The sequence below is a fragment of the Rhinolophus ferrumequinum genome, chromosome 13 (assembly GCF_004115265.2).
Source record: "Rhinolophus ferrumequinum isolate MPI-CBG mRhiFer1 chromosome 13, mRhiFer1_v1.p, whole genome shotgun sequence".
Classification (NCBI taxonomy): domain Eukaryota; kingdom Metazoa; phylum Chordata; class Mammalia; order Chiroptera; family Rhinolophidae; genus Rhinolophus; species Rhinolophus ferrumequinum.
In genome coordinates this window covers 9653489-9668047 of record NC_046296.1, presented here as the reverse complement: position 1 = coordinate 9668047, position 14559 = coordinate 9653489, and the positions used below count along the sequence as shown (strand labels likewise).

The 14559-nt window shown below is 41.8% G+C and overlaps 1 protein-coding gene across 1 annotated transcript in view; it reads right to left on the bottom strand.

The window, feature by feature from the left end:
- SUCLG1 (succinate-CoA ligase GDP/ADP-forming subunit alpha) overlaps positions 1–10258 on the bottom strand; it is a 33746-nt gene extending 23488 nt beyond the window's left edge. The window contains exons 1-2 of the mRNA XM_033125064.1: positions 10101–10258; positions 1030–1133 (exon numbers count right to left, since the gene is read on the bottom strand). Coding sequence (XP_032980955.1) covers positions 1030–1133; positions 10101–10197 — 201 coding nt within the window. The 5' untranslated portion in view covers positions 10198–10258. The remainder of the gene's footprint in view (positions 1–1029; positions 1134–10100) is intronic.
- Positions 10259–14559: the final 4301 nt, after the last annotated feature.

The window sequence follows — 14559 nt, the reverse complement described above, 5'->3', positions numbered from 1 at the left end:
ATCTGCTATGGTGGAACTATAAATTTGTACAAACTTTTTAAAGTGCAACTTAGCAGTAGCTGTTGAAATTTTAAATACACAGAAACTGAGACACCCATTTTACTTTTAGGAATCTATTTTATAGACGTATCTGTATGATCTATATTATATACTGTATAATGTATTTTACATATATGTATTTATTTTTATGTAGAATAAACTCTGTAGAATACTACAGAGTAGCATTCTAATATATAAGGATACATATGTTTGTATGAGCAAAAAAAAAAAAAATTTGAAAGAATATATGTCAACTTGTTAAGAGAAGGAATGCCAGGAGAGTAGAATGGCAGGAGAGAGGGAAAGGAGATTCTTAAATTGCTTTTTATTATGGAATCACATCACAGATAAATTTAAACTTATGCAAATTCCATGATCTAGGCAGGGGATACAGAGAGAGAAAGAATACAAATGAGAATAAATTAAAATGCTTCAGACAATTCTTCCTGCTAGTATCCTCGAAAACCATTTTCCCAGAGACAGTATAAGATGGGAAAAGTCAATGTGCTGTTTCCTCTGCCTGTCGAAGATCCCATGAGCCTCTGGGCTTGAGCAATTCCCCACACTGAATGTAGATCTGTGTTTAACTGTGATTGATTGATTGACTGATTGATTGATTGGTTGATTTTGTGCAAGGCCTAAACACAAGTCATTGAACTTATCTAGTGCTTAATAAGGAAACAGTGATCTGTTCCAATGCTAGAGGAAAACCAGTGGTGTTATACTTGCTGAAAGAGAATATGTGGGTTTCCAACATAACACACTCTACAGGAGGAATTTTCAAGGTAAGTTTAAATACAATTTTCATCTTATAGGCTGAGTATAGCAACTGACTTCCTCTTAAGATACAACTCTACTGCTGTAGTTTATTACTTTTCTGCAACAATCATGTATTATAAAGTTGTGTATAATGTATTAAAAAAATATAAAAGAGTTAAAATTTTTTGTATCTCTAGCACATATATTATTAAAAAGCCTTGATACACATACCTGCTTCCCAGTGAAACCCTGGCAAATAACCTTTGTATTTTTATCAACATAAAGATGTTTCCGAGAAGCTGTATAGGAACAATGCCGAATTCCATTCTGTTGCACTGAAAAGTAAAGCAAATATGACACATTATAATTTTTCCAAACATCTGGACCATCAATTGAACTTGGTGACAAAAAAGAGAAAAAAAATCCTCTAATGTGACTACGGCAACTATAAGTGTCACTTTTTGAATAAGACACTTTGACTACAGAAATAGATTAGAGAAACAAACAAAAAAAAGACACTGTTTTAGTAAACTAGGTATCACCCCCACTAATAATGTTCACTGAACAGCCACATGCTTTCCCCATGGGACCCAATCTTTTTAAGCCCAACATCTGTAAACTTATGTGAGGAATTTGGACTAATCAGCATTTGGTTATATGCTAACAAAATTAATATACAATCAAAAGGGGACCACGTATGATTTTAACTGGCAGGGGATGATAAAATGTACTGCAAATCTTACAAGAGCATCAACTTTCTTCAGGATGTATGTATGTGGAAGCAATACTAAAAAATATATGGCTATCAGAATAAATAAACCAATTTTACCCATGAACAAAATAGGTGAGCTAAGAGGCAAACTTTGTCAGAACTAGTAAGGACTCCTGCAACTCACTCCCCAATAATAATATTAGCATTAAATGTTAACCTGTAGAATAAAACTTGTCTAAAATATAATCCAAAAGTACTTAATTTGATCTCTTCTGATATAAAACTCAAGACTTCACATATAAAAGAAATAAGGAAAATAAATAAAATAAATAGGAAAAGTAGATGATGGAGAAACATGTTTAAAAAAAAAAAAAGAACAAAAAAACCTAAGTTATTTTCAGCAAACTACCTCAACGAAAACTGAGAAATCTAAGTAGTTACTAAAATCAGCTCCTCATATTCCAAACATCGGTAAACAGTAGAGCACAGATGAATTAAAATTGTGGGTTTTTTCTGATTACCTTTAAACTCCCATTAGAGCCCCAAACTGCTGTTTCTGTGGCCCATCCCTGGTCCTTTCAAAGTGCTGGGCTGCCCACTGACCACTGAAGTAGCCCCAGAAAAGAACATCTTATCACGTATTTGTCCACGGTCCCCTCCATGCTTTCCGTCTTGAATCATTGCCTCAGGTCCTCCTAAATCCTCAGATCTTACGTTCCATATCTCATCTGCTTCTGGCCCTCTGAGCACCCCTTGACTCATCTTCAATTCACGTACTGACCTCAGCTTCTAATAACTTTGAATTTTGGAGTCCCCTCTACTTCCAGGGAAGAGAGTGGCCCAGTTTTCACCCTTACCCACCTGGAGGAGTGTCCTGTGTGCACACAGATCTGCAGGGTACCAAACAGCTGCATTCTTGAATTACATTACGCTGAACAAGGGACCATGAGGGAGCAGAGGGTCAAATCCTGGGCACACTGGGCAGAGCTAACCTGCCCCGGGCAAGGGGACATTTGTGGCCTAACAGCCCACCCTAGCCAGTGCTGTCACTCAAGGCCCATGCTTGCCCTTAATCGCCAGTTCTCCCAGCTGGATACCCACAACCACAATACCTGTGGAAGAGCTACACCCTTCCCTCCCCTGCTGCTAGTCCTGGCAGAATCTGCTCCTCCAGTCTCTCCCAGTTCTGGAATCTCCAACAGTCCATCTCTCCAGAGTTTTCAGACAGGAAAGTAGAAGATTTGATTAAAGATCAAATGATAAAATCAGGATATCTGGAGCCCGCACTTGCTAGAGGAAATACTTACCAACCCCAAAACACGTGTTCAAAGGTAAGGAAATGAAATTCCTGAGCACGTCTTGTCCTGACAAGAAACGTGGATGATGGCAGACAAGGTATCCCTGGTTCTGAAATGAGGGGATGCTGGAATAATCAAGCGCATATCCCAGTTCCTGGCGTGGTCATGATCATTCATTTCTTCAGTGATTATTTGGGGAGCTCCTATGCCAAGCCACCGTGCTGAGTGTCAAGGAATAAGTATTGAATAAGAGAATCTTGGTCCACAAAAATCCCACAACTGTATGAACTGACATAAAGTGCGTCGTGACTGTCCAGTGTGAGCCGTACAATGACAGGAATCGGCCTTGGACACTTGGACTAGAGAAACTCTCCTGTCCAAAGCAAATCTGTGTATGGGAGGACAGAGGTCGGGGGGCCGAGAGGGTAGAGTTAAGGGGTGGATTCCTCATTGGGGCTACCTCCAAAGTGAGCCCAGGACTACCAGCAGTTCACGCCTAGAATCTGATACTTGACCCTCCAACCTTCTAAAAAAAGAGACTTGTCTAGTTGCTGGCCATGGCTATAATCTCTCAGGAATTAAAAACCCTCTTTACCTCTGCCCTAGTCCTGGCCCACGGCACCCAGCTTGGCCCCACATGATCCAAACTGATACCTGCACCTGCACAGCAGTGAAACACCAGTCACAGGAGGTCCTCAGTGAGGCATCACTGACAATGAAATCCCTCCTTTTCTGGAATACTGCTCTGCGACACGGAGCCAACTGAAATGCTGGCAATGAAAATGGCCTCTGAAACCCAGAGAAAACCTTGAGGCGCCCAGCAAGCCGTGACGGTATTCCATAATCACCACAGTGCTCTTTTAATGCCAGAAACTCACCACACACCAGATGAACCTACCCTGCCTGGCACTTTACACCACGCACACTCTTCCAGCTGCCACTGCTGTGAGGAGGGCCTAATGGCCAGCAGTACATTTTAATTCTCCTCACCATAACCTCTGCCTTCTCTAGAGTTTCAGGTGACACATAGTCCAGCTAGGACCAACCCTCAGTCTCCCGCCAATCCATGCCACCATGACACATGTAACAAAGGGTGGATATATTTAAGGTAACACTGTTATTAAATCAGTGATAAGTCTTACCACTGTTGACATCACAGAATCAAGGAAATTCTCTCTTTTGCTATGTGTTTGCATTCCAATGAAAATAACGCAAAATACGTTTACATTCCAAATAAAAGTCACCAAATTTGAAGTCACTCGTGTCATTCTCTCCACCTCATATAACCCAAGGCCCAGAATCACAGGCTGGAGGCCCCCTAGGAAAGCAGTCTCTCCTCATCCCCACCCCCGCCCCGCTTCACCTCCCCTCCCACAATTCCACCACTCTCTTTAATGTAGCCTGCAAACTACTAGCTGCTATAAACATTCAATCTGCCAGACAGGTTCTCTGCATTTTCTGTCCCTGCTTGATTTCTTCTCCACCCAAATTATCAATCAAATATCTTAAGTTATGAAAAATAGCCTATCCTACTTCTGCTGAAGAATTCAAAGTGATGTATAGTAGAAACCTTCAATTGTCCGTCCAATACTTAAAGAGTCTCAATCATATTCCGGTTTTAAATACAAACCTATGCTCTATGACAAAACCACCAAATAACAGAGTAAGCTATGTGCTGAAGTTAACTCTAGAACACACGGCATACATTAGTGGCCAAACCATCTTGCAAATGTCTCTCCCTTTTCAGCTGGAGAATTAATGTACTCAATTTCCTGAGAATTTCATTCATGTAAGTTCACGTTTAGAAACAACATTGTACAGGGAGGAATCCATAAATCTACACATGACATTCATGACTTGTGGATATAATGGGGGTTTTGTAAGAGATTTGAGACTAAGAAGAATGGAACTTGTAAATCCTTTCATGTGGTATATAATATTTATGCCACACACTGTGTGAGGATGGGTACACACATTTTGTTACTTTTTTTACTGGTTAAATTTATTTAAGGTTAAATTTATTTCAAGGTTATTTCAAGTACCATCTAAATATTTTTAGAACTTCTTACTGTAAATCCCTGAGTGTAAGGAACCTGTCTTGTACACCATGGTATATGGTACAGTGCCTTACAAAGTAGGTGCATAGAAAATGTCTGAATTTCAGGACAAGAGACAGGGTCTATAAAAGAAACACTCTTATCAAGCAAAATTGTCACCTTTTGTGTGATTTGGAAAATGTCAATCTCAAACCCCCACTGATCAGCAAAGGGCAGGTAGGGAATATACATTTTTGTACATGCAAAGTTCGCAGGTTTCCCTAAAATTCATATAAAGATTGCACAAAAGTCCAGCCCTGTATGCTACTAGCTGTCCTCAAAGCTACATCAACCTAGTAAAATTCCATGCTAAACTTTTTTTTTTCCCCAAACAAATAAAATCCAGAAGCAGTAAGGTAAATACAAAAGAACTATTTCACCACCAAAGAAAAGAAAGAAGTAAAACATACAAAGGCAGAGTTAAGGCAGTGACAGACCAGGAGCGTGTTTTCATAACATGTTAACAGAGAACAAATTAACCATAGCAACAGGAAGCACCAATAAGAAGAGACAAAAAGCCTAACAGAACAATGAATAAAAGCCATAAACAAGAAACACAACAGATGATAGACAAATGGTGAATCAGCATAGAAGGAGCACCTGACTTTACTAATATTAAGAAAGTGAACATTTTAAACTAAATATCAGAGCAACGGGAAGGCCTGAGGCTGGCGACCAGGAGGAAGAATTTCCCAATGGTGAAGGCTGTAGCTGCCACACCTTAGGCCATCTCCAATGGGATGCAGTCGCCTTCTCTTCAGATGCTTATAAATTGTCCAGTCTAAATCTCGGGACGGAGTCCCAGGAATAGATGAGAACATAATCCCAAGAATCAGACCTGAGATTGAGTTTATGTTCAGCGGCTCATCAGCCATGTGACCTGGGGATTCTGACCTTTTGATCTCCCTTAGCCTCAATCTTCCCATCTGTAAAATGGAGTAACAGCTGCACATAAGGATGCTGTGATGTTGATGTGAGCTGATGATGCCTTTAAACTGGGCAGCAAAGTGCCTGGAACACTCCCAAGTTGGGTTCATATCCTATGTGAGCATAAAGGTAAATCATCTCCTAAAAAGAGAGTACATATAATTCATGTTTTAAAATAAGTCCAACCAGAATGTTTTACATGTCTTCATACATATCTTATATATGTTTATGTATAAATATACTAATCTAAGCCTATATATAACATATATATATGCACACACGTGTAAATTTTTAACATTGGAAACATCTTTAAAGGTGCGGCGGGATTATAAAAATAAGGATAATATTATACTATCTATGTACCTCGTGGCAACATGACAAGTAAATGAGTTCATAACATATACAGCATGTAAAGTAGTGCCTAGGGTACAGCAAGTGCTATTTCACTATTAGCTATTTATTATTATCATTACCGATGCAGAATGAGAAGACCAAACTGCTTAGAGCTGATCACTGTGCCAGGCTATGTGGCAGCTAGTAGGGATTCCAGGTGGAACAAGCTGGACTCAGGCCCTAGCCACAGGAAGTGTCCTGCCCTGTAAAATAGCTAAACATGAAACAAAGAAACACAAAACCACAGAAGTGCAAACTGTAACAAAGGCCATGAAGGAAAGGGGCTGAGTAATCTGAGATGTGCTTGCAACAAGGGTGATAAATTGGTGTCAGTCAGCCACACGCTGTGTCCTCTTCTGCAGATAGAGCGTCCCCATCATTTGTAAGAAGGCTGCGGATTAATAAAGCTGTGGCCAAAGAGCACCTGCCTACTTGCCCAGATGCGACTCACACCAGGGCCTTGTATGACCAAGAACCACACTCCTAACCAATAATCTGAGACTGTTCCTGAAAATACTCCTCCAACTCGCCTCTGGTACTGTGTCCTTGTTACTCATTTATTCAGCCATGTACTCATGAATTTAACAAATGTACACATATTACTCATATTTATTATGCATATGTATTATGCTGCTATTATGGTCCCTAGCTATAAAACCTTAAAATATAACAGAGTAGCTCAGCAGCCACTTACTCCCAAACCCCAAACAATCTGCTACTCAAATACAAAATTATATATTCATTTAATATTTACTTACAAATGAAGCTTAGTTAGTTATAAGTACCAAATCTAAAACGCCATTGATTTTGAGAAGTATTATTAAGTACTAGTAAGAAAGAAAAATGCTGCCAATTTATTGTAAGATACCATCAATTGTAAGACACATCCCAATTTTAGAAACGTTATAATGTAAAAAAAAAAAAAAGAAATGTGGGTCTACAGCAACAAAATGCCTGTCCTTTGGTGAAATGAAATAGTTCCCCTATACTTCAGAGAAATTATTTTGAACATCCCCAATTATGTTTCTGTGGAAGAACAAGTTTGAGGTCAGAAAATCAAATCACTTTCTCATGCCTACATTGGTGCATTTAGATCAAAGCCATTTTGTATTTCTGAAATAAAGACTTGGTTCTTAGATGCAATGGCAATAGATACTAACATCAGAAACATCACTGTTGAGGGTTCCCTGTTCCCAAATGTCTCTCCAATTCCAAAAACAGGCCTCCACAACTTGGCAAACACATGGAAAAGGCAGGTGGCACCTGTGAGCAAGGTAATCAATCACCTTCTCAATAAACTACAGAAACTGCCAAAAAAAAAAAAAAAAAAGAAAGAAAAAAGTCACATCAGAGCTTCAAAAAGGAGGCTCATAGTACATCACACAGGGGCCGACAACACCCTCAGTTGTCCTTTAAATTATACAATAAATTATACAATTCCAGAATGGGTACTAGAGCCTGAGTTCTTGTACCCATGCTGGTATTGGCTAGGAAACATTCTGGGTTTATTTGCCAAACAACGGTATGGGATTGTAAAGTTTACTTTCTAGGACTAAAACACTGTAATTCTGAGGTTCAAAAATACTGGCTCTGCTTCCCAATTTCTTCTAAAAGACCCAACTTACAGGAACTCCTGAGCTTCAGTTAAAACGACCTTCCCTTGCCTTATACTTCTTGAAAAACTCTACTATCTTAACCTCAAAGGTGTTCATAACAACCTTAAACTGGCCAATGGAAAGTCTTTCTTATTTTTCATTTTCTCTCCCACTTCAACTGGATTCTCTCCCTTTTTTCATAAGCCATAAAGCTGGTGTTTTGGGCTCAAGAATTTCTACACATTCCAGGCTGTCCCCAAAGGGGCTTTGGAAGGCATCTACGAGTGTTTGGGTTTTTTTCCCTACGTCAAATCAATATTGCAACACTTATGACCTTCAGAACAAAATGTACCATCAATTGAAACGTAAGAGAATAGAAAGAATAATATTCCCTAGCACTTCTAGTTTTATTACTAATTTGTGACCAGCTTTTAAAAAAAGTTTACAAGGTGGTATTGTTGTGGCTTTTTACGTAGGGGGAGCAAAAATGGGCTTAGAAATGTGGCATGAGAAAAAAGATTTGGGGAGATTAGAGGTTTTTATAATTAAACACTGTAGTCTGTAACCCCTCCAATATAGGAAATAACTTGGTTTAGATCTCAGAACTCTCTGACCCTTAACATATAGGGTAACCACATGACTAGGACAACTGAAGATCACTCTCAACAGAAACCTAAACTAGATGATCTCTTAAGGCCTGTGGTCCTGAGAGTCTAGAAAAAAGAACTTCCAGTTCTGTGAGAAGAGAACTGCTAAGTATTCCTAAAGGTGGATTACCGATCCTGACCTTTCAGACACTCTTCGTATCTTCTCTAGACTCTACTAAGCCAGCAGACCTATCCCAGGCTAAGACTTTTCAGAAACTCAGAGGGGCAAGACCCCAGGAGAGAAAGACATAGGTATAACTAATTCCTTTGCTCCTTCTGCCTACAACACCTTCAACTGTCCTTTAAATTATACAATAAGAATCTCCAGAAAACTTTCTCAAAGAAACCCAACTTCTTCCTACTTGCCAATGTCATCTAGCCAGGCCTTTGTCCTCAAGTGATCTGGTAACTAACTGTAGCTATTGAACACACACCCATCAATATAGACTTTTAGAATGTAACCTTCTCCAGAAATGAACTGTCTCATCCAATGTACAGTAAAAGCAGTAGAATTAAGAGCAAAGCAGAAGACAAAAAAAAATAACTTTAGTTTCTACTACATCCCAGGTGCTTTACATAAATTGTTTTATTTATTCTGCACAATAAACCCACATCATCCTGTACTTCATAATTTCTAGGATGCACATTTTTTCACTTTTTAACATCACTTAAGATGTATTTGAAAACCAATGGTGAGTCACAATTTTAATCAGCAATCATTTTCCACTGTGAATGGTAGACAAAACAATGGTGCATCTTACAAGTAATAATGTTTCAGATTCATTAAAATATGGTACTATTTTCATGAGATTTAAAACAGAAATTGAGAAATAGATTTAGAAGTGCCCAGTATTATTACACAGACTGTAAGGGACTAGCCAGACCTCAAACAAACCCTGATGTGACTGATTCCAAAGTCTCTTCCTACACAACCTACCTGAAAACACAGACTTTGAACAGGGCAAGAATTTTCAAGAGTCAGCGTTATTCAAAGACTAGGAACCTTTGGTATTAAGTTTTCAGGAACTGAGGAGGGTTCACACCGCCAGGTGGAGACACTACAAATAAACTGGTTAAGGTTCCAGCCAACTCTAAGCTTCTAGAAGTCTTCTGGGCTATGCTGACTCTGGGTGCATAACCCACCTCTCTGCTCACCCTACAATTTACAGAAAGGATAATTAGAAATGTAGACCCTTCTGTACAAGGGACAGCCTTCCGCAATTTCCTACTAAGACATCCTTCTCCACCCTCTCAACCCAGACTCTCACCCTCCCAGCTGAGCTCCTCCTGGACCACTCCCAACAGGCCCGTCTAGATGCTGCCCCCATCCCACCACTCATCACCGCCGGGGCAAGAATAAGCCCCCCAGGTCTGCAAGGCTCGAAGACCAGAATCCTGGCTCAGCCAGCTTACGTCCCCATCCACCAGCAGCTAAGTCATGCCTCTGCCCCACGTATCCAGCAAAGTTGCCTCCACCCTAGAGGGTCCCCGACCTGGCGCCGGACTCTCGCGGCTCCCAGGGCCCCGCCAAGGTCCTGCCCCGGAGGGCCCCGCCGCGGCCTGCACCAAGACACGGGGCCCGGCGGCGCCAGGAGCTCGCGGAGCCTGGAACAGAGAGTCCCGACCGCACTTACGGAGGAAAGAGCGCGACAAGAAGCGGGCGGCTGTGAGGCCACTGCTACTGGAGGCCATGGTCGCGCCGGCAGCTGCAGCAGCAAGGGCTGCGGTCATCCACCAATGACACTCCCAGGTCCCCGGGGCCTTGTCAGAGGCCGAGGCCTGGGGAGGAAGCGGGTGGCCAGAGCAGTCGCCTGAATGAAATTCCCTCCCCAAAGGCCTCTTCATCGAACACCCGGGTTCGCAGATGAAGAAGGAAAAAAGGAATCTTCATGGAAAAGTCAATAGCTCGGCTTTCCGCCGGAATTGTGGGTTTGATTCAACATTAATGACAACGGCAGCTTAGAGAAAACCCCAAGGGAGGCTGGTCGGTGCGTGGCATTGTGGGAAATGTAGTCGTTTGAGGGCCGGTACTGGTTTGTAGTTGTAAGCGGGGGATGAGAGGAGGGAAGGTCGTCAAACCCGGAGTAGAAGTGGCAAAAGGAGTGAGGAAACAATGAAGCGAGGTGCGGAGAGCAGTGCAGAACTTTCCGTGCGCCTTGGCCAATCTCGACCTCATTTTCTTCCTCCCGCACGTGGAGAGGATGATACTCCTCACCGCCTATGCTAGCGAGGACCCGGAAGGATTATGGACGGTCACGGGCCTCTGAACTCATGCTAGTGTCCAGGACTGGACGGGAAAGACCGAAAGCTATTTTACGACACTTAACTTTTTGGAATATGAATCTTTTGTTAAAACAGCCTACCATACAGCCTTTGACTAGCACTAAATGAATGGTGCTAGGGGACCCCGGGGGACTGAAGTTACAGGTCAAATGTGACTGCTCCCCCTTTGCACAAACCGATCACTCCCCTGTAAGATCTTTAGAAGGAATCACAGAGAGTCCCAGCGTCAAAGAGTAAACGAGAGATAAAATAATCCACCTGCTTGCCTCCAGTTGTGCCCCTGAGATTTCTCGTCATTATCATCAATGAAATTATAATCCTAATTTTCTTAAGTAGTCATTATAATTTACACTCAGCTGTGTGGTGTTTGAGTGGGGTCACCCAAGGAGACTGCCCAGTATGTCCTCTATGACCCAGACATTGTCAATCCCAGGTTGGACTTGACTGCACCCGAAATCCCTCCCTCACCTAATAGAACATGTCCTTGTGATCATTTAAATAGTATCAGTGGTTTCCAAATAAATCCAGTATGAAGATCTATTTTAAGTAGGAATTTTTTTTCCAGAGCCTTCACATGATGATAGTTAGGTTTTTAGTTTCATTTAATTGGTACAATGCACGATGACAAAAGTATAATTTTGGTATGATTTTAATGAATTATTTCCACAAGGACAGGGATTTTAGTTTCTTTTGTACACTGTCTCCCCAACACCTAGAACAATGCCTGGCACAGAGAGAACTTATTTGTTGAACTGAATTGATGTGTAAGAGAAATAGCATATACATGTATTTATTGAATCCACACACAATGTTTGATGAACCTAAGGATATTCCAATCCCTCATAACTACGCTTCCACCCCAATTCCATAGATCACTGGTGACACAATTACGCTAGACTCTAACTATACCTCTCATCTTTATATGCAGATTGATTTTGAAGTCAGACCTGGATTCAAATTCCAACTCTGCCACTAGCTGTGTGACCTCTGGGTCTCAGCTTTTCTCACTGAGGTGGGGATGAAACTCCCTAACTCTTAATAGCATTGTGAGCAGTTAATGCATTCATATGTAAAGTTCTTAGTATTTTGTTATTAGACTTCCCAGACTCCGGAATTGTGACCAAATTAATTTCTTTTGTTTAAGCCACTCCTCCGTCTGTGGTGCTTTGTTAGTGCAGCCCAAGTAGACTAATACAGGCAGCAGAGTGTGTGGGATGAACTGGGACCATTTGCAGCGTTGGTCAGCACCATGAATAAATGGACACCAGAGGCAAAGAGTCACAAGTATTAAAGAATAGAGAATATCACAGGGACAATGCACCCCTAATCTTTATGTCTACTGAAAAACTTTCCAATACCACTGTGTCAGTTCTCTACTGCTGTGTAACAAACCCCCCCAGAGCTTATCCTGCTTCCTGTATTCCTCAAACTTTTCGAGTGACTCCTTTGACTACTCACCTGCTGCCTCCACTTCCAAGCTGAGGGAGTGAGGGGATAACAGCAAAGCTCCCCGGGCTTCCTGTCTCTTCCCTAGCCTGGGGGTCCTTTTCTGGTCTTGGAGACATTAGCTCCCATTTTAATCCTAAGTTATTTCTGTTATTCTCAGGGCTTTGAAGTATACATTTCTTTCCTGGGGCAATGGACTGAGAATGCCAAACAGAAATTAGGGAAGGGAAGAGGTGTAAATATTGGTGAGTAGAAGGTCAAAGAATAGAAGGAAATAGTGAAAGGAAAAGCATCAGTTAATACTACCAAGTATCTTCCTGCTACAATCTGGATGTGCCAAAGCTCTGTGTGTATTCACCTAGGCAGTCTGACTCTGCCATGTGGAAATGGAATTTACAAAACCTTCCCGCGTGTCTTAGTTAGCTCTGCTGCTATGACAAAGTATCGTCGACTGCTGGATGCTTATAAACAATAGAAGTTTATTTCTCACAGTTCTGAAGTCCAAGATAGGGTGTCAGCATGGCCAGGTTCTGGCGAGAGTCCTCTTCCAAGTTGCAGACTGCTGTCTTATATCCCCACATGGCAGAAGGAGGGCAAGCGAGTTCTCTGCCGTCCCCTCTATGAGGGCACTAATCCCATCCATGAGGATAGCACCCTCATGACCTAATTACTTCCTAAAGGCCCCACCTCCGAATACCATCACATCAGGGTTCAAGATTTCAACATAGGAATTTTGGGGAGACACAAACATTCAGTCCATTGCATGTATTATAGACTCAGTGCTGACAACCTCTTCCTAGAGAAAAACTGCCTTCTCAAGGGAAAAAATAGCTGCTTCATCCCCAGTGATACAAGTATGGAGAGAAACGTATGGGAGAGGCTATGGCCATGAGGCTGACAGCCAGCCTAAACCCTCAGGCCCCGCTGCGGGTGTATAATCCCTTCACAGAACAAATGTAGAGAATAGGGAGCTTGTATCCTTGGTCTTTTTTTACAGCAGATGGTACGACACAAATCAGAAACACTTATCCTCAGACAAATGTTCAGCTTTTGAAAAACTAAAAGAGATTAATCAGAAAGGCTGGGAATATTTTCATCTGATGTAGGGGACCCCTGCAAGAGTCCTCTAGGTCTTACCAGAGATTGAGTCTTTCTCGGCGCAATGTCCAGGTTCTTGGCGTTTCCGAACAAAGAATTGAATGAGACATAAAAATAAAGTGGTGAAAGAAGAGATAGTACACTTCAAAGAAATAGAAGCGGATCCAAGCAGTAGAGAATGGCTCAAGGGCCCCGACTTCAAGGAGAGATAGAATCACCCAGTACAATTCTAAGAAGGAACTAGCTAACACTGGCTGAGGTGAGCAGAGGCGGGCTCTTTTCCTCTCCCCTTACAAGGACTGACACTGCTAACTCAGCTGCCTGCCCTAAAGAATGAGGTCAAAGAAGTTTCTGAAATGTACATACAGGGCCCTCCTCAAAGCCTATTGTAGTTCTTAAGGGATTGATCCACAAGGCACCTCTGAAGGGGAGGTTTCATCGGCGTTGTACTCTTATGGGAATGTCAGGAGCTTTGGTCTCTCCTTTAGTAGAAATGCTTTTGTTACAGAGAGTGGGCCCTTCTCGGCGTGGTGTCCAGGTTCTTGGTGTCTCGAGCAAAGAATTGAATGAGACACCAAAGTAAAGCAGTGAAAAAGCATTTTATAGAAGAGATAGTACACTCCAAGGAAATAGGGGCGGACCCGAGCAGTAGAGAATGGCTCAAGGTCCCAAGGTGGCATTATGAGGAGAAAAAGTACACTGCAAAGAGTTGGGAGCGGGCTCTGAGCAAAGGCAAGGCTCAGAGCTCAAAAAGTTCAAAGGCTCAAAAGCCCAAAGGACCAAGGGCCTGGGCTCAAAAAAAAAAAAAGGGAGGGGGGGCCCTGAGTGGCCAAGAGTTGGAGCTTTTATCCTTTTTTCTCTAGAATGGGCTGTTCCTTTCCCGGTATGGGACCACTTCATTGACACCTGTGATTGACAAGAGGCTATTACCTCATCTTTTTAGACTGGGCATGTTCCTTCCCAGAATTCAGTTTGTTATAATATCAATGAACTTCCGGGCATATGTATAATATTATAATGACGGTATAATGAGGCTAAGGTGAAATGAAGGTCATTGTGGCCTTTACTGCACAGGTATGAGTGGCAGGTTTAATCTAGTTGGGTACCCATTTGTTTCTCACAGGGGTAGATAATTACAATAAAAAGGGGAAGTTTTCAGTGGGGAGGAGAGGTCTTTTGGGCAGTAATGCAGCGACCTGATGTCTATCTCTAAATGCCTGCATTGTTTTCCCTTTGTGAGACGTGATCCCCATAAAATCTCTATGA